General features: G+C 44.5%; 1 protein-coding gene across 1 annotated transcript in view; it reads left to right on the forward strand.

The window, feature by feature from the left end:
- The window catches only part of LOC308283185 (syntaxin-binding protein 4), a gene marked incomplete at both ends in the record, with an annotated part of 314,024 nt that overhangs the window by 178,170 nt on the left and 109,766 nt on the right, over nucleotides 1-26,088 (forward strand). The window contains 3 exons of the mRNA XM_080723564.1: nucleotides 14,274-14,369; nucleotides 22,579-22,648; nucleotides 24,287-24,361. Coding sequence (XP_080579690.1) covers nucleotides 14,274-14,369; nucleotides 22,579-22,648; nucleotides 24,287-24,361 — 241 coding nt within the window. The remainder of the gene's footprint in view (nucleotides 1-14,273; nucleotides 14,370-22,578; nucleotides 22,649-24,286; nucleotides 24,362-26,088) is intronic.

A 26,088-nucleotide genomic window follows, 5' to 3' on the forward strand; every position in this document is an offset into this window, starting at 1 on the left:
ATTGGTCAAGCTCCACATGATATTTTGGCCATCCAGACTATTAATAGGTAATCTCTAGCCGGATACAGACAGCACTGATCAGAGGTGTCAATTCACCCTTTGTCAAGTCCCGCCCGTTTTCCCGCCCCTCTTCACACCCATTGGTTGCTGTGCCTTGGTGGGACAAAAGTCCTTTCTCTCCATCCACTACCATTGAAATTGGTAGCCTCTCAGGTGCATTATAGTGCTAGCTAATTCAACATAAAAAAGGCGGAACCAGGGTGGGACAAGGCAGAAAGAGCCTGCTGGTTGGTCAGCCAGGGACCAATCAGAAGGCTGACAAAGGGTGCATCGGGTTTGGCAAGGTATAGCAGCTGGCTACAGGGGGGAAACATGTACTTTTTTAAAATACATTCATCATGCCAAAAGCTATACTGCCCTACAAAGGCAGAGTGCAGTAACTATGTTTTGGGACACACCGACTTATTTGTGTCGCCCAACGGTCAAATTAGCCTTCATGATATTGGGGGATGAACAATTACCTCAAGAACAGATGTACAATCAGTGTAATATCACTTTTATATCTTTATCTCATTTGGCTGATAAGCTGTAACACTTTTAAACCCATTTTTTGGTGAAATTCGAAAACGTAGTTACTGCACTCTGCCTTTGTAGGGCAGTATAGTAGGGCAACATGACTGGTAGACACCAGTCATGTTGCCATACCTTAGCAACAGGCATGATACATTTATTTTAAGAAGTACATTCTATTTTCCCCCCGTTTCTACGTTTTTTGGGCTGGATATGGCAGCCTGGAACGGTTGTTTAAGTGCTGCTAAACTTGGCATGTTAGTAAACGTGCCACAATTAACAATAATGCATTGGACCTGTGCAGCTGACCTGCGGAACCTGGGAATATACCATTCTGTCAAGATGGGGAGAATACAAGTGTGGAGAATATAATTATAATACCTTGTTAAAGTGACCATTTAACTGCATACCCCTGCCATACCCAATTGACGCCCCTGTGTCAGGCCTCACTTGGTGGTGACGTCTCCAAGAAGGCTGCTTCATTGGCTACGGGCCCTGCCTCTGTACTGTCGGCCAGAAACAGACGGCGAGGAAGGCAGTACTTGTGTGCTCTGCTGGTGCAAGTAACAACACAGAGAACGTACAGAGAATAGCTCCATGCAGGTCCGCTTGTTGCCACTGGTGCACCCTTTCTCCAATCCACACCAAACAATGTTCAGGGTTCTGCCATCAGAATAACCATTCCAGACACAACATTTCCTCCCCAGGAGCCACGTTAAGGGCCTCCGGGGACATAGCCACACTGTTTTTTTTTCTTTCTTTCTTTTTTTTTCTTCCAAATCTGCAAACGTGGCACAAATATTGTTAAGGGGTCTCCCTTGACAATAATCCTGCCAGGGGCCACGTGTTGGTCGCAGGGGCTTTTTATCCAATCTACACAAAACTTGGCACAAACGCTGTCCAGGAGTCTGTCACCTGAAAATAAAACTAAATTTCTCATATATGGGGCATTACAGCAGTGTTACAGTAGTGTTTATCACTGCTGTAACATTCAAATGGCCAATGCTGTGACCATTGCACTGATCAGAGCTGTATAGGACTGGATTTTAAGCCTGCATAGCAGCCTGGAAATATAATATTTGAAATAGGCTAAAGTCATCAATTCATTATTCATTTTTTATAAATCTAGGTATCAAAGGTACAATATTTCTACCTAAAATGTGAAATCACATGCTTGAAAAAAAGAAAGAAAAGAACAGAGAATAATAGAATAGAATTATAGAAAACATCTAAAAGAAATAAATGTACTTAGTTACTGTCCACCACCTCCATGGAGACTGTGGTTGAATCCTCCACAGTGTGTCTTGCTGTCTGTGTTCACAGATGGTAAGACAGGTGGGAAGGGTGATGGTGATAATCATCATCATCAGTTTCTACTTCTTCTTCTTCATCTTCTTCTTCTTCTTCTTCTTCTTCTTCTTCTTCTCCCTGTTCTTCTTCTAGTTCTAATTCCAACTCTTTTTCCAATTCTAGTTCTAATTCATATTTTTCGTCAAATTCTATTTCTGATTCTTCATCTTCATATTCTTCTACGGAATCGTCTTCTCCATTTTCTTCGTCATCGTCATCATCATCTTCTTCTTCTTCTTCTTCTTCCTCTTCCTCTTCTTCTTCTTCTTCTTCTTCTTCCTCTTCTTCTTCTTCTTCTTCTTCTTCTTCTCCTTCTTCTTCTGAAACGTTCATGGCTGCCAGCTCCCACCTGATGTTGTGTGGGAGCTCCGACTCCTCCAGGCCGTACCGCACAACGGCTAGCTTGCATAATGTCTTCAGGCTAGGACTTAAGTCTAAGATGTACAGGTTATCTTTAAAGAGGATGACGCGATCCCCCACCATGCGGCAGCACGTCCCAAACATCCTCGTAGAGGGTCCTTTCCCCGTGGGCTCGACCTTCTTCCAGGAAAGGGTCTCCGGGTTGGTTTTCCACAGATCATTGCAGCTCCTGTGACATTTCTTATCACCAAATATGTAGAGCTCTCCATTGTAGAAAAAGGCTGTATGACCACACATGGTAATAGACACGCCGTCTGGAAGAAGCTGTAGAGAAAGTGTGCTCAGCCAGCAGTTGCTCTCGGTGTCAAACACTCTGATGGTGTCGCAGTTGTCCTCCTGGATCGCCCAGCCCCCAAAGCAAAACATCTTTGTCCCAAAGATGGTGGCGGATTGATGGGATAAAGGAATCGGCACTGTTCCTCTGGTGTTGATCAAAGAGAAGGCCATTGTGGCGGTGTCCAGCTTGTAGATGTCATTGGTGCGTTCGGTCCTTGTCCATCCTCCATAGATGTACATGACCTTCCCCAAAGCACAGGCTGAGTGGCTGGCCCTCGCCTCTGGAACGGTCCCAGAAACCCTGGGCTGGGTCCATCTGTGGGCGTCGACATTAAACGCATAAAGCACGTTGCAGTAAGGAAACCCGCCCCAGGTGTAGATGATATCTTCTATCAGTGCAGCTGCGTGGCCAACTCGACCGGAGGGAACCTCGAGGGGACATTGTCCTCCTTCCGTTGTCACCGGTGGCAGCGTCCTCCAGCGCAAAGACACTGTGTTGAAGATGTGCACCTCAATCTGATCCATGTCATTGTACCCTCCGAAAGAGTACACCTTCTCTCCCACTGCCACCGCAGTATGGTTCGTTCTATTAGGTGCACCTTTCAGACGCAACGTCCAATGGTACATCTCACACACCAGCAACACGTTGGATGAAAGTGGAATATCGCAACGACAACTACTCACAAGAAATCGGTTGACTGTGGAGCTGGCCCTCGAGGGCCTTTTCGATCCAGCAATAGCCTAGTTATGGTGTAATTACCAGTGGAATATTGGTCATGGGCCTGACTTCAATATAAGGTCGACAGGTTCGTTTTGAAGAACCTTGGATTCAGGGTGGTTAGAGGTTGTGGATCATTTCCTGGAGCTCAACAGGGTTCACACCTTCATAGAAAGGATGTCCTTATTTGGATCTGAGAGGTTTATGAATAGAATAGAAAACATCTAAAAGAAATAAATGTACTTAGTTACTGTCCACCACCTCCATGGAGACTGTGGTTGAATCCTCCACAGTGTGTCTTGCTGTCTGTGTTCATAGATGGTAAGACAGGTGGGAAGGGTGATGGTGATAATCATCATCATCAGTTTCTACTTCTTCTTCTTCTTCTTCTTCTTCTTCTTCTTCCTGTTCTTCTCCCTGTTCTTCTTCGGGTTCTTGTTCTTCTTCCTCTGTTTCTTCTTCTAGTTCTAATTCCAACTCTTTTTCCAATTCTAGTTCTAATTCATATTTTTCGTCCAATTCTATTTCTGATTCTTCATCTTCATATTCTTCATCTTCATATTCTTCTACATAATCGTCTTCTCCATTTTCTTCGTCATCGTCATCATCATCTTCTTCTTCTTCTTCTTCTTCTTCCTCTTCCTCTTCTTCTTCTTCTTCCTCTTCTTCTTCTTCTTCTTCTTCTTCTCCTTCTTCTTCTTCTGAAACGTTCATGGCTGCCAGCTCCCACCTGATGTTGTGTGGGAGCTCCGACTCCTCCAGGCCGTACTGCACAACGGCTAGCTTGCATAATGTCTTCAGGCTAGGACTTAAGTCTAAGATGTACAGGTTATCTTTAAAGAGGATGACGCGATCCCCCACCATGCGGCAGCACGTCCCAAACATCCTCGTAGAGGGTCCTTTACCCGTGGGCTCGACCTTCTTCCAGGAAAGGGTCTCCGGGTTGGTTTTCCACAGATCATTGCAGCTCCTGTGACACTTCTTATCACCAAATATGTAGAGCTCTCCATTGTAGAAAAAGGCTGTATGACCACACATGGTAATAGACACGCCGTCTGGAAGAAGCTGTAGAGAAAGTGTGCTCAGCCAGCAGTTGCTCTCGGTGTCAAACACTCTGATGGTGTCGCAGTTGTCCTCCTGGATCGCCCAGCCCCCAAAGCAAAACATCTTTGTCCCAAAGATGGTGGCAGATTGATGTGATAAAGGAATCGGCACTGTTCCTCTGGTGTTGATCAAAGACCAGGCCATTGTGGCGGTGTCCAGCTTGTAGATGTCATTGGTGCGTTCGGTCCTTGTCCATCCTCCATAGATGTACATGACCTTCCCCAAAGCACAGGCTGAGTGGCTGGCCCTCGCCTCTGGAACGGTCCCAGAAACCCTGGGCTGGGTCCATCTGTGGGCGTCGACATTAAACGCATAAAGCACGTTGCAGTAAGGAAACCCGCCCCAGGTGTAGATGATATCTTCTATCAGTGCAGCTGCGTGGCCAACTCGACCGGAGGGAACCTCGAGGGGACATTGTCCTCCTTCCGTTGTCACCGGTGGCAGCGTCCTCCAGCGCAAAGACACTGTGTTGAAGATGTGCACCTCAATCTGATCCATGTCATTGTACCCTCCGAAAGAGTACACCTTCTCTCCCACTGCCACCGCAGTATGGTTCGTTCTATTAGGTGCACCTTTCAGACGCAACGTCCAATGGTACATCTCACACACCAGCAACACGTTGGATGAAAGTGGAATATCGCAACGACAACTACTCACAAGAAATCGGTTGACTGTGGAGCTGGCCCTCGAGGGCCTTTTCGATCCAGCAATAGCCTAGTTATGGTGTAATTACCAGTGGAATATTGGTCATGGGCCTGACTTCAATATAAGGTCGACAGGTTCGTTTTGAAGAACCTTGGATTCAGGGTGGTTAGAGGTTGTGGATCATTTCCTGGAGCTCAACAGGGTTCACACCTTCATAGAAAGGATGTCCTTATTTGGATCTGAGAGGTTTATGAGACAGCGATCGGTTATAAGCTGGCCTTCGGTGACTCACTATGACGTCATCACGATGAGGTCATAATGAGCCAGCTATGCACAAGTATGGAATTCTGGGCCAGTAAGTAGCCTTGTGACCCAACCTTGTTCTGAGCCATGTGACCCGTAGGCCCACAGTGTGTGGTCGTTGTGAGCATGTATCTGCTATTTTCACAATATCTGCCATTTGTCATTTTAGAGGTATTAAAGAGTCCTTAAATTGTCACTTTAGAAATGTGCAGATACCCTTTATACACTTGGTTTGTTTACTGTTGAGTGAGTAAACAATGTTGCATATTATAGGTTCATCATCTGGGGAGTGGGGACCAACCAGGCCATGTTTTTTTTTTTTGATAACTTTTTTTCATTTATTTTTAATATTTTTATTGTATTTAATTTGTTTCCATTTTCCCAAAGAATTATTACAAATAAATGAAAACATTTATTGAAAAAAACATGGCCTGCTCATGTATTAGGAGGGTAGTATGAGTCACCAGAAAAAGAATAATGGGGATTTTTAATGAATCTATCATGGTTAAAATTGAGTTTGAAGTTACAATGGGTGTGTATGGGACATCAAATATCTAAATATTGAATGAAGCAAATTAAAAACTGTCCAGGGTGTTCATAAAACCCTAATTAGACGATAAAATGACCAAACGTTTTTTTTTGAAAGTGGAAAATCCCTTTAAGGTTCTGCACTGTCCACAGCCATCTTCCGAGACACAGACAAAAATGGTTCCATATTATAATTGGCAATACCAATTGTATAAAGATTAGTTGAACATGTTGTGAAGTGGTCCTTTGAGTACAGTAAAGTCCCTCAAAATTGTACTCAAGTACAGCACTTGACTAAATGTACTTGAGCTACTGTAGGCTACTTTCCACCTCTTGCCAATTTCTTTCCAAGCCATTAGTTGGTGGGCCAGGACTTAATCAATGGCTAATTTAAGAAATTGATTGATAACAAATGGAACCGGGGCATTGCGTCAGACTGCCTTATATACACTCCGAAATGCTCAGCGTTATCTTAGCTCTGAGAGGGTCCATATGGTTTCATTTTATGTGTGTGTGTGGTGTGTGTGTGTGTGTGTGTGTGTGTGTGTGTGTGTGTGTGTGTGTGTGTGTGTGTGTGTGTGTGTGTGTGTGTGTGTGTGTGCGCGCGTGAGAGATGCAGAGAATGGCTGGGCCCATTAATGGTCAACGCTGCAAAATCATTACTGCGTGTGTACAAATAGAACCGCAAGGGTGCATTTTGTTACATTCGTAGGCTCTCAGAGTTACAGACCCATAAGGGACCATATCGTTCCTTGCTTTGGTTAAATTCACACTCAGTATTTGACGGTGTATTTGAGTCACAAAGTGCTGTTAACAAGCTCATTTTAATCTCCAATTTCCGTGTTGTGAATGATGAATGTGTGTGCTTTTAATTTAGAGAGGGTGCTGCTTGCTTCGATGTTATGCACAACACATTTACCACCTGCCGACCATGTAGCGGAACTAATTCAACATACAAATCTTTTTTAATTATTTTTGCATGTCTTAGCTCTGTCTTCAATACTCTACTGCAGTGGTTCTCAACCTGTGGGTCGGGACCCCCAGGGGGGGTCCCCAGATGATTGGCTTAATGTGCAACATTGTTTTCTCACGCAACAGTAAACAAACCAACATACATTTTAAGTATAGACTATAGAGGGTGTCTGCACATTTCTAAAGTGACAATTTAAGGACTTTAAATACCTTTTTAGTACCTCTGGTCAATCATTGGCGAAATTGTCAAATATTAGAGGCAGAAATTGTAAAAATAGCAGATCTACATGCTCACAACGCCTCGCAACGTATGTACTTTTTTGTAGCCACTTTTGGTGGGTAAGGTAAGGCAGGTCGTCTTGACGTGTGACCAGTCTGACCACCTGCTTGTTACTGAGACAACAATCCAATGATCACACACACACACACACACACACACACATGCTGATATACGCATTGCGTCCATATGTACGGGAATGACAAACTTCAAAATAAACGCAATGCAGCTTTAGTCCATGCATGAGGTAAAATCAGAAAATGTGTTTATTTTGTAATTTGCCATTAACCCCTTGTCTTCACCCTTCCCACCCGGCTTCCCTCCCACCGAACACGGGCCAACTGTGTTCACATAAACAATTTACAATTTACAATTTAGGCATTTAGCAGGCGCTTTTAATCCAAAGCGACTTACAATAAGCAGGTAATACATCAATATAACAAGCAGGCTAATATGTCAGTACATCAACAATACAATAAATGCATATGAATATCAATCTAGAAAAACAATAACATAGGTAGACCACGCATCTAATCAGTAAAAAAACTTTCTAAACCTAAAACTGCTATCTAGCTTCATGTGTGGTCACCGAGGGAAGGGGGAGTGTTACAGTAGTGCAATGGGTTTAGTCCACGGCGGAAGCTAGGGAGTGAGTATATAGAGCAGTGAAGTGTGACGTAATTTACACATCCTACCTGGTTCGCGGTTTTCTTCCCCCCTTCTGAATTCCCATAGACCTTTTTTCATATCGTGTCATATAAGAACTGTGTTCCAATTATAAACAAATTATCTCAGCGGTTTGACTCATATAGATAGGAACAATCAACTCATGGTGAGAAAACGCTAATGTTACTGTCGCCGAATTAGTTACATTTTCACTAGAAACAGGCTTTATCAAATATGAGTGAATGACTATCATGAACCATACAGAGCCGCCTCCCCAACAATAGCGCGCAGACCGTTTGTTTATTTTTGGACCGCAATGCTTATATGAGAGGATTTTAAGATGACTCAATGTTATTCTCCATAAAGAATTACTTCCATGGAGATGAGCAAGTCACGTCATGTTCTATAGTGAACAGGGAGTTTATTCCACAGTTTGGGGGCCAGGAGGGTGAATTGTCTAGGACAAGTGGATTTTTGTCCCGGGGTTTTTAGCAAGGGTTCTGTCAGCATCCCTGTGTTGGCTGATCTGAGTGAACGGGTGGGGTTGTAGGGGTTGATCAGGCTTTGGAGGTATGGAGGAGCCATACCTTTGGCTGCTTTGAAGGTCAGCGTCAGTGTTTAGTGTAGACGCCCGACAAAGCCAGATGCACCATGGTGGAATTGAACCCACAACCTCCGTTGTGGTGGGCAGGCACTTTTACCCACTGCACCACCCGAGCGTAGTGTTTATGCTTTGACTTATGTGCCGAGTACTGAGGTTGAATACTTTGTCCGCCACTGCAGGGATGTGATGAGAATGTTAAAGAGGCAGCGGCTGACATTTCTAAAAGGAACTTTTGTTGAAAATATTGAAAATAGCAGACCTCCAAGCTCACAACGCATAGCGCTGCAAGACGTTGTGAGCGTGGAGGTCGGCTATGCTTAGTTTAGTGTGGTACTTGATACCACACTAAACTAAGCATAATCAAGTCAATACTGGAGAGTGGAGATGTGGCGTAACGGCATGGATTTCTACACAGAGAAGGCAGTTCTTTCAACATAAGACGCTGCGTTCAAGTTCAGGAGAGTTTGGACAAGGCAATGCTCTTGAATGCTGCCTTCAGGTATGGCATGGAAAGAGGGCATTTGCATTTCTTTCACCATAGTAAAATCTGCATTCATGGTCTGGAGAGGGCACTTTTTTACAGACTGATAAAAAGGCAGGGGCTCAAGCCCCCTTTGGTGTCTATGTGTGCACGTGCCTGCACCACGGGTAATGAGTGATGCGTAATGATCAGGCTGACCTGGGATCAGATCACTTCAGAGTAAGGGGGTGAAGGACAGCTGAGCTGTGTTCTTGTGCGAGGCCGAGTTCAGTGACGCAAAGGCATAGTATGTAACCTTGCCCTGGGTTTACGTAACAAAACAATACATCCTTTCCCTTTATACCGTTCTCCACCTTTCCAGGCCGAGACCCACCTCCCCCCAAAAGAAAAAAATATATATCATGCTTAGGGGCACGGTGGTGCAGTGGTTAGTGCTGTCGCCTCACAGCTAGAAGGTCCTGGGTTCGATACCCGCCGGAGGACGCTGTGGCTGCCAGGGGCGTGTTCCCTCCTTTGCGCCATCAGCGCCCACACCCTAGGTGGGGTTGGTGAATGGGCCTTCCTGTGTGGAGTTTGCATGTTCTCCCCGTGTCTCCTTGATACCCTCACAAAAACATGCAGCAATCCTGGTCTCAATAATGCCTCCCCCTGGCCAGCCGGGGCGCCTGATGGAGGGGAAAGGAACTGGTTGGACTAACGTGTTCCTTCCACGCGCTACGTCCAAACCGGGGAAATCCCCCCTGTCAGGTGAAAAGAAACAACTTGGACTCCTCATGCATTGAAGGAAGCATGAGGTTGGTCCGTTGTCTCCCCAGGCGTGGCAGAGGGAGAGCAGAGCCCAGGATTACATAGGCAATTGGCACTGGGTTAAAATGGGTTCCAAAATCGTGGGATAAAAATTATTAAAAATACATCATGCTTGATCTGGGGACCCCCCACCTTGACAAGCATTTGGGGTTGTAGGAGTTGAGGACGAGGTATTGTGTTTTGTTTGACTCTGTTTCACGGATAAATAGTGTGAAAATAGCTGATCTACAGCTCACGACGCCTTGCAACACGAGGCCGTTGTGAGCTTGTCGATCAGCTATTTAAAAACAAAAACTAAACAAAACAAAAAATCCTTATCTATATAAGAAATATAATTTGACTACTTGGCCAACCAATTTGCAAAGATGTAATGGTCTTTAAAAAAGACTGTGGAAGACCATTAAATAAATGTTCTGATGAGGGGCTGCGGCCGAATATACATATTAATTTGGGAGTCCTTGACATGAAAAGGTCAGAGAACTGTTGACCCCAGGAGACGGCAGATCTTCCCTGGACTCATTTCCATCCAACAGAATCTAACGTAGACACCCAGCTGGCCAACATCTGTGCTGTTAGTGGAACATTAATAGGCCCTCTGCAAACTGTTAATTGATTTACAGTAGTTTTACTTTAGTTTAGTCAGTGTTTTGAATAAAACTTCATTTAGTTTTAGTCATATTTTAGTCACCTGAAAAGTTTTAGTTTTAATGGAGTTTTAGTTGACTAAATATACGATTTTAGTCGACTAAATCTATTGTTGATTTTGTGGGCCTTGATGGCGCCGTATTTCTGGATTTTCTTGCTGAAAATAGACGATCTACGAGCTCACAGATCGGTGTGACTTGTGAGCTTGTAAATCTGCTAGAGACCGGGCGCAACCAAACATGAAATGACTTGTATATTAATTGGTGCACTGGTACAGGGGCTGCACTGCGACTCAGCGTGTAATGTATGCCTTGATGTGTTGCAAATGTATGTATGACTTGTGTTACAAATGTTTGTATTAGTGCTGTCCAACGATTAAAATTTTTAATCGCGATTAATCGCGTGATTTCTGTAGTTAATCGCGCGATTAATCGCATAATAAAAATATATTTTTTATTGGCTCAAACTTGCATAATATGTTGTATATTTGGTGCAGGATGCATCCAAATGTATTTTTTTTATAATTATACTATTATGTATCCAATACATTATAAACTCAATGTTATTTATTTCATTATATTATAAATGATAACCCCTCTGCACTACATCATTTAAGGCAGTGGTGGTTTTCAACCAGTGGTCCTTGAGGGGGTTCCAGCTAAACAGTGGTGTAAAGTAACTAAGTACATGTACTTAAGTACAATTTTGAGGTATTTGTACTTTACTTGAGTATTTCCAATTTTCCAATACTTTTACTTCTACTCCACTACATCTCAGATCGAAATATTGCACTTTTACTCTACTACATTTGAAAATTTTAGTTACTAGTTACTTTTCAGATATACCGGTAAGTTATAATATTTAAAACATACATGAACCACTTTAGCCATGTTGTATACTTAGGCTGTTTGAAAATAGCCGATCTACAAGCTCACAACATGTCGCATCGTGACGCATTGTGAGCTTGTAGATCTGCTATTTTCAACACTTTCATACTTTTACTCAAGTACATTTTGAATTCTGGGCTTTTATAATTGAAACAGAGTATCTCTACATTGTAGTATTGGTTTTACTTAAGTAAAATATGTGAGTACTTTTTCCACCACTGCAGCTAAATGATGGAGAGTTGGTAAACCAAATGGACCCTTATAGATCTTATTTTTGGGGTCTGGGAGAATAAATCTAATCAAATGGTGGTCTGTGGCTCAAATGCTGACTAAACACACACACACACACACACACACACACACACACACACACACACACACACACACACACACACACACTATTTCGTTCCTACAGTGTTCAGCTGGGGGCTGCCGCTAACATACTGTAGCCTACTACTACAGACAGTAGTCCTGGCTATCTGGAGGCTAACTGTTAGCGAACTTGCTAACAGGCTAACAGCAGGGGGAGGTTGCTTTCTAAAGGCACCTGTAGATGAGTAATTCCACTGTGTTTTTCATCATTCATTCAACCCAGCTTCCAGACAAACACACACACTCATGGTCTCACACACAGTGAGCTTGAGCTCCGTTCCTGACTTTGAGCTGAGCTCTGCTCTGGGCTAGCTAATGTTGACACTCTGAGATGCGGAGCGCAGAGGCAGCGCTACGGAAGCCTCAAAGGTTAAAAAAAAAAGGCAAAAAAAATAAATAATAATAATATTTTTTTTTGCATTAATTGCGTTAAAATTTTTAATCCCGTTAATAGGCTAGTGCGTTAACTCGTTAATAACGCGTTATTTTGGACACCATTAGTTTGTATATATTAATATTATTATGTTTTGAATACATGGCTGCTGTGTCGTAAGACACACTTCAACGTGAACTGACAATAAAGTACTATATCATATCATATCATACTATATCATATCAGTTCTACCGGATCTCTTCTCCACTAGTCCGTCCCTGACAATTTAGTCCATTAGTCTTAGTTTTAGGCACGGTAGCTTAGTTTTTATAAGGCCGCTCCACAAGCTGCACGCATTGTGAGATCGTAGACTTGAACTTTCTTTTTTATGTGCCAAAGCACATAAAATACGTCAATGCACGTTCTGTATTAAAAATCTAAATCTCCAAAGTAACTATAGAAACAAAAGCTCCACTCCCAAGATAAGCAGAGTAAAAAAAAAGAAGAAAGTACAATATTTGACTGTGAGACGTGGTGAGTACAAACGTAAAGTATGCTGAACAACGGACCTGCTCAAGTAAACGGCACCTCGATAGTGTACACAAGTGCGGCACTTGAGTAAATGTCATTGTTTAACACTGTTGACTCTACGTGGCGGGCCAGCGGTGCCTCGCTCAGAACGGGCCACCTTTGTCACCGAGGCGGCGTTGACACCATTCATCACCTTGTCGGAGGGCCACTTCCTCCAAAAAAAAAAAAAACGGTTGTGTGTTAAAATGGTATCAAATGGGAGCTCCGTTGTCTAATTTAATGGTAAATGGTAAATGGTGCATTTATATAGCACTTTTATCCAAAGCGCTTTACAGAGATTGTGCATTACATTCACCCATTCACGCACACATTCATACACCGGTGGCGGAGGAAACCATGCAAGGCACCAACCTGCTCACCGGGAGCAATGTGGGGTTCAGAGTCTTGCCCAAGGACCCTTCGACATTAACTCGGGGAGCCCGGATTCGAACTGGGAACCCTTCGGGAACCCTTCGTGCTCTAATAACGGTTTCTCTACCCCTGAGCTATGCCCCCCTAATGTGTATTAAACTGATGGTCCTTAAAATATATATACAATTTTGAGCTACAGAACCACACTGTAAAAAAATCTCATATTTATCAATGTTGGGTTCCTTGGCATGAAAATATTCGGAACCACTGCATAGCTAGGAGCAAAAATGCCTTGTCATGTTCCTCTGCGGTGTAATTACCGCCATTCCTTTTGTGGGGGTGTACAGATACGTGCCTGGATTCTGCTGGAACAGCTGACATGCTATAGTGCGGGGATGACCCAAAAGGACACCTCTAATTGGCTGATTTCTCAGAGTAGGTGGGGGAAAAAAAGAATCTCCCACAAACAAAGCGTATAGTTATTGAAATAATTGCTTGGGTAAGCAATGTCGAGTTGAGCAGTGCGGTAAAAGCCCTGCGCGGTGCACAAACAAGCCAATTAAACCTCGACACAGATCACGTCCTTTTGGGAAAGCGCTGTGTGTTGTCTTGACGAGGGGAGCGGTGAGCGATGAGAGCACGCAGGCGGTTTGAAGGGATGTAACACAAGCCACTAATGACGTTAACGGTTATTAGTGACTTCCTTTATAAAACTAAATATTTATCCCACGATTTTGTAACCCATTTTAAACCCAGTGCCAATTGTATAATCCTGGGCTCTGCTCTCCCTCTGCCAACCTGGGGAGGGCCCCGAACTAAGCTCATGCTTCCTTCAGTGCACGAGGAGTGAGCAGGCCACTTCTTCTCACCTGACAGGGTGGAGGTTCCCCGTTTGGACGTAGGAACATGTTATTCCAACCCCTCCATCAGGCTGGCCAGGGGGGAGGCATTATAGAGACCAGGATTACTGCTTGTTTTTGTGAGGGTATCTAACCTAGGAGACACGGGGAGAACATGCAAACTCCACACACAAAAAAGACTGTACTTGATACAGTCTTTTTTTCCCACTCTATCAAATGTCTTTGATCCCAGTTAAAATATGATTATTTTGGGGGTCGCGGTCTGAAAAGGTTGAGAACCACTGATATACACGACTCGTACGGATGGAATATGGACGGTTCGGAGCGGATAGACAGGCCAGGGCACACACAAGACAGACGTAGGCTGTGTGCATTCCTGGGTAAATGTTTGCCTAACGCCGGCCCGCCAGGGCCAGTTAACGTCCAGCGACAGTGAGGCTGATGTGGCTCTGTGTTCTCTGTGTCCCCAACAGGCATCAAGGTGATCGGTGGACTCCGGGAGACGACAGGAGAGGAGTTTGGGATATACATCAAGCGCATTTTACCCGGTGGCCTTGCTGCTGCTGATGGTAAGTGCTGCCTTACACCCAGAGATGGGCAGTATTTGAAATACGTATTTGAAATACTTTTTTGTATTTTGTAATTTGTATTTGGCTGCGATGTAAAAAATTGGATGTAATTTGTATCAAAATACTTTCAGGTCTAGTATTTTCTGTATTTGAAATACAAAATACTTTTTAACGTAATTCTATTCTCAAATGGACACATTTTAAACATTCACAAAGGTTTAAACTGTAGGGGGAAAGATACATTTTCTTTCAATCTAATTTGCTAGTGGTTTGTGTGTGTGTGTGATACTGCCATAGCACTTGACTTTGATTTGCTTCAAATGTAACGTGCATTATGATTACAATTTCGAATGACTTGCGCGCAAGTACTGCGTTCATCTGCGTATGTACGTATGTAGGTTGGTAGGTAGGTAGCTGTGTGTGTTTAAGCACGTAGCACAATAAGGGGGGTGTACTTGTACATCCAGCTGCCTAACGCTACAGAAAGTGAGAGGACGCTGGCGTCTGTGTGATCGCCGCTTCTCCTTCTGTGTTTTAGATTAGTTTTATTGTTTTCTGGCAACTCTGATTGCTTTGAATTCTCAAGTGTTTTGTTTAATGCTAGTTTGTGATCAACCACCCGACATATCCTGATCTGACACCACTCGGATCTTTAATATTTTTGGATGTTACTCACCTACCTGCTGTCTGACTGGATCCACTGATTCCTCTGCAATACCAACGCTTTGGACTTCCAACTCAGCTCTTTCCTGGACTTCTATCCTGGAAATCTCAATGGACTTCTTCCATCTGTCCTGGAGCTTTTAGCCCTTGCTGGCGGTGAACGCTCCCCGAGCATAGTGGTTAGCTGGCGGCTTTAGGGCTAGCCGGCAACCCTACCTCAGTAGCCAGCTACTTGTTGTGGTCCATTATAGTCAGTCTGTAGTCCAGCACTCCGCTACTGTCGGCGGTCCACATCAGCACTGGTTAGTCGGCGGCTTTAGGGCTGGCCGGCTGCAGATGCTGTACGTGGGCCACTAAAACCGACATTAAACAAGAACGATACGCTATTGTGTTAGCTCAGTCAGCTAACTAGCCCTGCTCAGTTAACCAGTGGCTAGTTTTACCTCACGCAGCCACGCTGTATGTTTTCAACAACTCCTCCACGCTCCGCCAAAACTGCCATGCTGTGGATCTTCCTGCTGGTCTTGTCGTTCTTACATCCCTGCCTTTGGTCAACAACTGTGCGGCCATCGGTCCTAGACTGCAGACGAACATCCATTCCGGGTGGCATGTTACTAAAATACTCCGCATCTCAACTTCTCCGACTAAACAACATTACACTAACTCCATCGTGCATCACAGCTATTAAAAAACATGGACTGGTACGGCGACCACAATATATCCACCGGAGCACCCGCAAAAAGTTCATATACTCCCGGTCTGACCAACATTCCATTCCCTCTCTCTGGACGCTTCAGCGCACTGCCCCTCTGGACACACTACGTCATCATCACAACAACAACAAAATGCACGTGCGCTCTCCCTGCCTGCAGCCACTGACAAAAGCTCCCCAACCAGCCCATATTCAATCACGCCTCAAGTTTTCCCTGTTTAACACCCGGGCACTCAATAAAAAAGAACTAACTATTTCTGAACACATAACGGACAACAACATTGATCTTCTCTGTTTAACCGAAACCTGGCAAAAACCTCTGGAATATTTTTCACTAAACAAGGCCACACCCCCTGGATATGCCTACATCGACAAACCACGTGGCCAAGAGGGCCGTCGTGGTGGTGGTATAGCCATCATTTACAAACAACATATCAAAATCAACACAGTTAATATTCCCACCCCCTCCTCATTTGAGCATCTCACCATCAAACTCTCTGGTCCTAAACCCTTGGTTATCTCAGTCATCTACCGCCCCCCCAAACCCAACCCTGCATTTCCCTCCCACCTATCTGAATACCTCACACAACTTGCTGCCACCTCACCATCCATCCTGCTGATGGGAGACATCAATATTCATGTGGACAAACCTGACTGCCCAAACGTTATTGAATTCCTGGACATCTTAAACTTTTTCAATCTCACCCAACACGTTGACTTTCCCACCCACAAAAAAGGACACACCCTGGATCTGATCTGCACCACTGGAATCACCACCAATAACCTCATCAGCACTGACCTCGGCTCTGAAATCTCCGACCACTTGGCCCTCACTATGGACATTGACACCCCCACCCCCCTCATTAAGCAAAAACGCTCTATAACATTCCGCAATATCAAATCTATCCACCCCTCCTCCCTCTCCTCCCTACTATCCGATATCATACCAGACCCCACCCTCACCCTGGATGCCCCTCCAACTGAACTGGTCAACAACTACAATAATGCACTTTCCTCCTGCCTCAATCAACTTGCCCCCACAAAAACCAAATCTGTCTCCTACACACACTCTGCCCCCTGGTACACAGATCAACTCCACCAACTCAAATCACAGGGCCGCCAACTGGAACGGCTCGCCAAGAAAACAGGTCTAACTGTCCACTCTCAGGCTTATAATCACCACCAAGAACAATATAAAGACGCCCTCAACAGCGCACGCACCTCCCATTACTCCTCTGTTATCCAATCTGGCAGCAACAACCCTAAGTCACTCTTTTCCACTGTTAGCAAACTCCTCAAACCCATGGATACCATCACCACCTCATTCACCACCAGTAAATGTGAAACCTTTCTCACATTTTTTCAGTCAAAGATCGACGCCATACACAACGAACTGGCCACTTCTCCCACCTCCACATCTGAATATGAACCTGTCCCTCCTCAACTATCCAGCCACCCATTTACTTCTTTCACTGAAATAACCGCCAGCAGCCTATCCTCCATAACATCTGGAATGAAAACATCCACTTGCATCCTGGACCCAATCCCCTCCAATTTAGTTATCGCCTGCCTCCCCGTACTCTCTCCACTCATCACTAAAATCATTAACTCCTCCCTGTCCACCGGCCATGTCCCCCCTGCTCTTAAGCTTGCTGCCATCACACCTATTTTGAAAAAACCTGGACTTGACCCTGACTCCCCCACCAACTACCGGCCCATTTCAAACCTCCCCTTCCTCTCCAAAATCCTCGAACGCACTGTTGCATCCCAGCTCAAATCCCACATGGACCACAATAACCTTTTCGAATCATTTCAATCTGGCTTCCGCTCAGCACACAGCACCGAAACCACTCTGTTAAAAGTCACCAGCGACATTCTCATGTCTGCTGACACCGGTCTCCTCTCCATCCTCATCCTCCTTGACCTCAGTGCCGCCTTTGATACCATCAGTCACTCCATCCTCATCACCCGTCTTCAGTCCTCCCTTGGTCTTACCGGTACCGCACTTTCCTGGATGTCATCTTACCTCTCCAATAGACAACAATTCATTTCCATCAATAACTGCAACTCCTCCACTGCCACAGTTACCCACGGTGTCCCCCAGGGCTCAGTCCTCGGTCCCCTCCTCTTCATCATTTACATCCTCCCACTCGGTCAAATTCTCCGCCACCATGGACTCCAGTTCCACAGCTACGCAGATGACACACAGTTATACCTCTCCACCAAAGCCATCACAACAACCACCCATTCCACCCTCACTGCCTGCCTCACAGATATAAAGTCATGGATGCAAAACAATTTTCTCAAACTAAACTGCAATAAATCGGAAATCATCATCATCGGCCCCAACTCCCTCACCCACTCTACACAGGACTTCTCACTAAACATTGATGGTTCCATTGTCACACCCTCCACCCGTGTCCGTAACCTGGGCGTCATTCTAGATCCCACTCTCTCATTCCTCCCCCATGTCAACCAGGTCACCAAAACTGCCTTCTTCCACCTCAAGAACATTGCCCGTCTCCGCCCCTCTCTGTCACTCTCTGCCGCTGAAACACTCATTCATGCCTTCATTACATCCCGCCTCGACTATTGCAACAGTATCCTCCACGGCACCACCTCCAAAGTCCTCAATAAACTTCAATATGTCCAGAACTCTGCTGCCCGCCTGCTCACCAGTACCCGCTCAAGTGACCATATTACACCTGTCCTCCGTGAACTTCATTGGCTCCCAGTCAAACACAGAATCCACTTCAAAGTACTCCTAAACACCTACAAAGCTCTAAACCACCTCGCTCCTCCATACCTCCGTGATCTCCTGGAACCCTATACCCCATCCCGCTCCCTCAGGTCTGCTGACGCTAACCTCCTTATTGTCCCCACCACCAAAAAACGTACCTGGGGCGACAGAGCTTTTGCTTTTGCTGCCCCAACCCTCTGGAATGCACTCCCCAAAACCCTCAGAGACGCCCCCACCATTCAAACCTTCAAAACCGGTCTCAAAACCCACCTCTTTCATATTGCTTTCCCCAGCTAATCTACCTTTGTTTAATTGTTTTTAATTGTTTTTATTAGTCTTAGTGTTTTTCATTCTTAATAAAGTTGTTTATTTTGTTTTGTTTTTGCCCCATGTAAAGCGTCTTTGGGTACTTAGAAAAGCGCTATATAAATTTGAGATATTATTATTATTATTAAGGGACCAGCATTTCTGGCAATGTCATCATTAACAGCCAATGAGGGACCAGCATTCCTGGTGATGTCAGTGGTGATATCACTGGCATCGCCAGTGGTGATGCCAGTGGTGAGCGCACCTCATGGCACGCTCTGCTGGTGCAGAAGTAGGCTATAAATGGCCTACTTGAGCACAAGTCGCAAGTTGGCACCTAGACAGAGTGCAGTTTTAGTTATTATTATAAGGCTGGCAGAGCGGTTTTGCACTCTATGAAGTACTGGCGCAGCGGCACCTCTGCATTCAGTCTCATGCCATAGTTCCTTTAGAAGATAACGGTAAAGTGGGTTCCAGACGATACGCGGTCACCGCCTCCTAGTAATTAATTTTCAATGAGAGGCGGGCGGCTATTTCTGCCGCGCAGCAACGTTTTGAGGTGGCGAGCGGGCGCAGTCCCGTGAAAATCCCTGCGAGCGTGCTCGTTTGTGCATGCGTACATGGGCAGTGAGAGATGGATTGTGTTCATCTTTGTGAAATACCGTGTGGCGTTTACTCACTGTGCAAGTGTGTTTGTGTCTCACCGCGGTGCGGTAACCGCTGACCCAAGCGGCAGCCATAGCGGTGACCGCGTATCGTGTGGAAGGCACTTCTGGCCTGAGCTCTCACACACTGGCACACAGTGGTAAACATTTAGGCTGCCTGCTCAAGACAAACACCATAGTATGGTCAATTTAAGTACCTTCCACACGATACGCAGCTGCCGCTTGGGTCAGCGGTTACCGCACTGCGGTGAGACACAAACACACTCGCTCAGTGAGTAAACGCCACGCAGTATTTCACAAAGATGAACACAATCTCTCACCGCCCGCATATGCATGCACAAGCGAGCATGCTCGCGGGGATTTCACGGGACCGTGCCCGCTCGCCTCACCGCCCCAAAACTTCTCCACACAGCCAAAATAGCCTCCCGCCTCCCATTGAAAATGAATTACTAGGAGGCGGTGACCGCGTATTGTCTGGAAGGCACTTATTCTTCGAAATTCGGACGGGCAATTAATTTAATATTTGGCAGTCAATCTATAAAATTACTAATCAATTTTTATAAAAAGTATTTATGTATTTTCAAAATACAAAATAGGTATTTGAATCTTAAATACATTTCTCTGGCCTGTATTTATATTTTGTATTTTGATACATTTTTTGACCCAGTATTTGTATTTTGTATCAAAATACTTTTCAATGTATTTTCGCCCATCTCTACACCCACATTGCAAGGTATGGATTGTCAATTAGGGTAATAATAATAATAATAATAATTAAAAAGGGCTACACTTATACTGCAGGGTGCAGCCAGAATAGGCTGGGCCTGGTAACTTCTTGGTGGGCACAGACTTATTTATTTATTCTGTATATTATTATGTTTTCGGGGGGTTAAAACGGGTGCGGGCGGCAGTAGCAATGAACACTAATTAATAGGCTAATACAATGCATCGAGTTCCCAGCTGCACTTCATCCCAACAACACATTTCCAAATATAAACACTCCCCCTCCAAACACACAGTAGCCAACTGCTGCTAGTGTAGATGCATCATCGGAGCAACAGTTGTAAAGTGCTGTTCATTTATTCATATTAAGCAAGAAGAAAAAACAAAATCGATGGGTGGGCCAGCTTTCTACATTGGTGGGTCTGGCCCACCCATGGCTGCGCCCCTGTTATACTGTATGTCGGTTTGTTTACTGTTAGTGTTGAGTGAGAAAACAACGTTAGGCAAAATCATCAGGGGACTCCCCCAAAATAATGTGGGGACCCCCCCATTGGGGGTCCTGACCCCTCAGTTTGTGACTTTTATAGATCAGTGGTTCCCACACTTTTTAGCTCAAGGAGATTAGACATGTGTATACACTTACGCTTTATGTTGGTTGGTTTACTGTTGAGTGAGAACACAATGTTGCACGTTAAGCTAATCATCTTGGGGACCCCCCCCCCCAAAAAAATAAAAAAATAAATAAATAACCTGGGGACCTCTCTGGGGGTCCCGACCCACTGTTTGGGAAGCACTGGTATAGATGTATGTGCGTCCTTGGGTCAGAGCGGCTGGCAGACAGCAGCCACTTGGCAGGTGCATGGCTGAGGACTCAAGGACGTGTGGTGTTGAGTGTGAAGTGGAATGGTTGATGGCTTCTCCACAACGCTGCAAGCAGCACTCCCCCAGGGCCAAGCAGGGGCGTCACAGGGGGGGAGTGGGACTGAGTTACCAGGGCCCAAGGGGGAGGAGCCTTCATTATTTTATACTTTAGCTCATACATTGGCAACTGGCGGCCCGGGGGCCACATGCGGCTCCCACCTTCACTTAATGCGGCCCGCAGATTAATACCGGAATACTGAATATATTACTGATTTCAGCTGTTATAATTCCAAACATGATCTGCTTTAATTCAGTCAGTCAATATTAGTAGCTTAATGACTAGTATAGTAGTATTAAAATGTATTTTTTTGAGTATATAACTAAATGCGTTTGAAATTAAATCAAAATGTTACATTTCAGTATTCCAATTAAGAAATAACAACAAATAATTCAGGATTCCAATTCAAAAGAAGCAAAAATAGCCGATCTACAAGCTCAAAACGCATCGCAGCTCTTTTGAATGAGATACTAGAATGACAAAGTAGGACATAGCAATATGCAATGTGGCCCTCTGGAGTGAACGTGGAAATATAGTGGCCCTCGCCATCATCAAAGTTGCCCATCCCTGCTTTAGCTATTGAGAAATAGCAGATCTTGTAGATCTGCTATTTTTGAAAAGTCGTGAAAATGCGTGCAAATCTTTGAATATGTGTTTTTTAAGCGAACATTTGTAACTCTGGGAACTAAATATTTTGAGATAATGGGTCCTTGGCCAAACACATCATTTTGGGGGTCCTTCACGTGAACATATTTGAGCACCAATGACATAGAAACATAGGTTTTTCAAAAAACCTTAGAAGGATTTGAAATATTCAAAGACTTGCACAAATGTTCACGATTTAAAAAAAAAAGCAGATCTGCAAGCTCGCAGCGTGTGAAATGTATTCTCACAATATTTAGTTTCAGGGACCCCCAGCAAAATTCCCAAAAGGATCAAATAGAAGGGTACACCCAATATTCATGGCAGTTAGGTTGCAGTGTTAATCTGTACAAAGACTTGCTACAGTATCTGTGCAGACTAGTGCTTGCTCTGCCATCATATTAACTTACTGTATCGTGATTTTTGCATATTAATCGGGAACAATCTAACAACAAATAGTTAATATGATGGCGGAGCAAGCACTGCACATATTGAATATCGTTACCGTGGATGTAATCAATCCAGTTACTCATTTTGGGAATGTTGATGTTATCATCTGCCCATTTGTCGATTTGGTCAAACGAAATTGGTTGAACAGAACACATATTTTGGTCCATTGCTCCATTGTTTTCAATGGTTTGTAATGCAGGCTGCCACCCCAATGTGGTCATGTGATTCAAGATGGCCGTGGTGTGAATAAGGTCTATAGGTTAAGATTCACCTGTCCAAATGCTGTGCTGCCTCTGGCAACTGAATTTCACTCCCGGGCCGTGGGATCAAAAAGTAAATGTACTTTCTTACTTGGCACATCTGACCGACTGACCTTTGACCCCCAACAGGAGAGCTCAAGCCAGGTGACCAGATCATGGAGGTGAACGGAGACTCCCTCTCAGGAGTGACCAACCAAAGGTAGGCCATCTTCAACCCATACAGTGGTTCGCTAATGAATCCGTCAGCCCAGGAGCCTGGGGGGGACTAGAGGTACCTACCACTGACTGATAGGCACGTGCACACATAGACATCAAAGGGGGCTTGAGCCCCTGGCCTTTTAACCGTCTGTAATAAGTTCCCTCTCCAGACCATGAATGCAGTTTTTACTATGGTGAAAGAAATGCAAATGCTCTCAGCATTCAAGAGAATTGCCCTGTCCAAACCCTCCTGCACTTGAATGCAGCATCTTATGTTGAAAGAATTGCCCTCTCTGCGAGAAAGCCATGCCGTTACGACACATCTCCAGTATTCACTTGATTATGCTTAGTTCAGTGTAGTAGCCTATCAAGTATCAAAAATAGGTCTGCTATTTTCAATATTTTCAGCAAAATAACCTTTCAGAGATTTCAGCCCCTGCCTCTCTAACATTCTCTGCACGTCCCAGCCCACAGACATAGAAAGGTAGACGTCTTCTCCAGCTCTGGGGCGTCTGTAAAAAAGGCAAGCTACATTTTTAAGGCAAGCTTCCGGAATTCTGAATCACGCTTCCACATGGAGTCACAGAGGGGGACGATTGGTAGGCCAATCAGAATCGGGACTCCCTCTTTCCTTGCTTCCTTGCTTTGGCAATGTAAACGTTTGTTTCCTCATGCCAATAAAGTTCCTTTGAAATGAATTGATAAGCTGTGACTTACGGCTGCGATTTCATATGTGTTTATATTTATAATACAATCTAACCAGTGGGCCAATTACATGAGTTATAACCAGAATCATAACAAAGGCGACCCGGAACGGATCGCGCACTTCTGGTTCCGGTTCAATCACATGATCCGCCGCTGGATACAAACATAGGTTACAGATATACAGTTTTATGATTTCAGCAAAAATTATGTTTTTTGTTGTTGTTTTATAACAAAAAAATGCCTATTCTCGTCCATCTTCGTCGCTGGCATAAATGCCTAATTAATGACTCTCGCCAATCTATGTCTGAGGCGTTAAATGAGTTAAAAAAAGGTTCCCTGGTAATTATACTAAACGCCTTCGTTCCATTTTGGGGGCTGGGCGGCCCACAAAGTAAATATAACTCATGTAATTGGCCCACTGACTCATCTCTCATGATCTGACATGGCCAATCTTTGAGTAGCAGCAGCGCCACAGCGCTGAGTAGCAGCGGCCTAGTTAGTATTTTGGGCCCCGCGGCTCCTACGGAAGGCAAAAAAATATATATCTGCCAATGAGGGCCTCCCCAACTGCTCTTCCCGGGCTGAATCAGGGGCCCAGCACGTCCCTGCTCACAGCGTGCTGTAGATCTTGGTTTTGGCTGCGTTTGCCTGACACTGTCATAAGCCAGATGTGGCATTAATTTACACTAAAACAAAATTAATTCAAAAATACATTTAAAAAAATCAAAGTTGAAACATGGATATACACGGTTTCTACCTGACAGCGACGCTATGCTTTACATTTTTTTTTATTTTATTTTTTAATCTGACTATCTCTGTGTGTGTGTGTGTGTGTGTGTGTGTGTGTGTGTGTGTGTGTGTGTGTGTGTGTGTGTGGGTGTGTGCGTGTGTGTGCGTGTGTGTGTGCGTGTGCGTGCATGTGTGTGTGTTACAGAGCTGTGGACATCTTGAGAGCAGCCTCGGCGACCAATCACATGCGCCTTCTGATCGCGAGAGATGAAGAAGCCAAGTAGGTCACATGTATAAACAAACACTCCATCCATGTCACACACTGGGGTGCGATTAGGGATGAGACGATATGAAAATGTCACATCACGATTATTGTGACAAAAGAAATCACTATTCACGATATTATCGCGATAATCAAAATCCGTTATCCTGGGGCAGAACACTTGCCAAAAAAATTGCAGATATAAAAGCTCACAACGCGCCACGGCGCGTCGTGAGCTTGTAGATCGGCTATTTATTTTTTTGCAAAGACATTTGATAGAGAGTAGTGAAGTCCGATATTGACTTTTTTACCGATAACCGATATATATCCAACTCTTAATTTCCGATTCGGATATTAACCGATACCAATACCTATATATGCTAATATAATATCTAGCAGTGATTCTCAACCATTTGAATTTCAAGGACTCCCAGTTTGAAATGCATTAGGCTACTGACCCCCATTTAATGGCATTTATATATCGCTGGGACCCCAATTTATATTATAAAATCATATTAAGAGTGTACAAATGGAATGGATCCATTTGGTTCCATTTGTACACTCAGAGTTACAGACCTGTAAGGGTCAATTTGGTTGCTAACTATCTAACATTAGCTGGGAGACCCCAAACCCCACTTTGGGTTTTTTGTCACACCCCTACCATACAGTAAGAACTCCTGTTAAAAAAAAAAAAAAAAAAAAAAAAAAAAAAAATTACCGATACCGATATTTTCCGATATACATTTTTATGCTAATATCGGCCGATAATATCGGCCCGCCGATAATATCGGCCCGCCGATAATATCGGACATCCCTAATAGAGAGTGAAAAAAAAAGACTGAATCTAGTACGTATATATATTATTATTCTCTGCACGTCCCTGCCTGCGAGAGAAAACCACAACTAGCATAATGATGCTGTGAATGAATGACAGCCCTTTTGGCTGATATAACATTGCGTGCGTGCGTGCGTGCGTGCGTGGGTGCGTGCGTGCGTGCGTGCGTGCGTGCGTGCGTGCGTGCGTGAGTGCGTGCGTGCGTGCGTGCGTGCGTAAAACCCTCGGTGATGTATCAAACACTGACTACAGCCTCAGCTTCAAGGCCGCAAGTCACAAGTCAGTGACGGAAGTGACTGAACGACTCTGTCCTAAGCGACCTTGGAATGGCCCTCCGTCCCTTGCCGTCCCTTTAATGAATCTATCATGGTTAAAATGGAGTTTGGAGCAGGTAACATTTACGTCAAATATCTAAATACTGAATCAAGCAAATTAAAAACTGTTCAGGGTGTTCATAAAAGCCTGATTAGACGATAAAATGACCACAAGTTTGAAAGTGAAATATCCCTTTAAGTATTTTTTCCACCACCGGCCTCTCTCTTGTCTGTCCGTCTGTCTGTCTGTCTGTCTCTCTGGGAAGAGCAGAAGACGAGGACAGCTTAAGGAATTAAGTGGGAGTGTGAATGTTCTTAAGTGGGAGTAGCACTAACAATGAGCCTAACGTGTGTTGAGGTGTTAATCTGCCTCCTGCGTTGGGGAGGGGGATTAACGCCATCCACGTCTCTCTTCAGTTCTCTGCCCCCACCCAGGCTACTTGTCTGACTACCTGGTGTGTCCATTTACATTAGAACCACTTTAACCATTATTTGTTATACAAGGACCCCTTAGTTGAGAGAGAGATGAAGCAGGGACCCCCACAACCTTATCCTAGATTCCATATAGTTTCATTGTTTGGCAGCACAATCGTCAG

The sequence above is a fragment of the Nannobrachium achirus genome (genome assembly GCF_963921795.1).
Source record: "Nannobrachium achirus genome assembly, chromosome: 4".
Classification (NCBI taxonomy): domain Eukaryota; kingdom Metazoa; phylum Chordata; class Actinopteri; order Myctophiformes; family Myctophidae; genus Nannobrachium; species Nannobrachium achirus.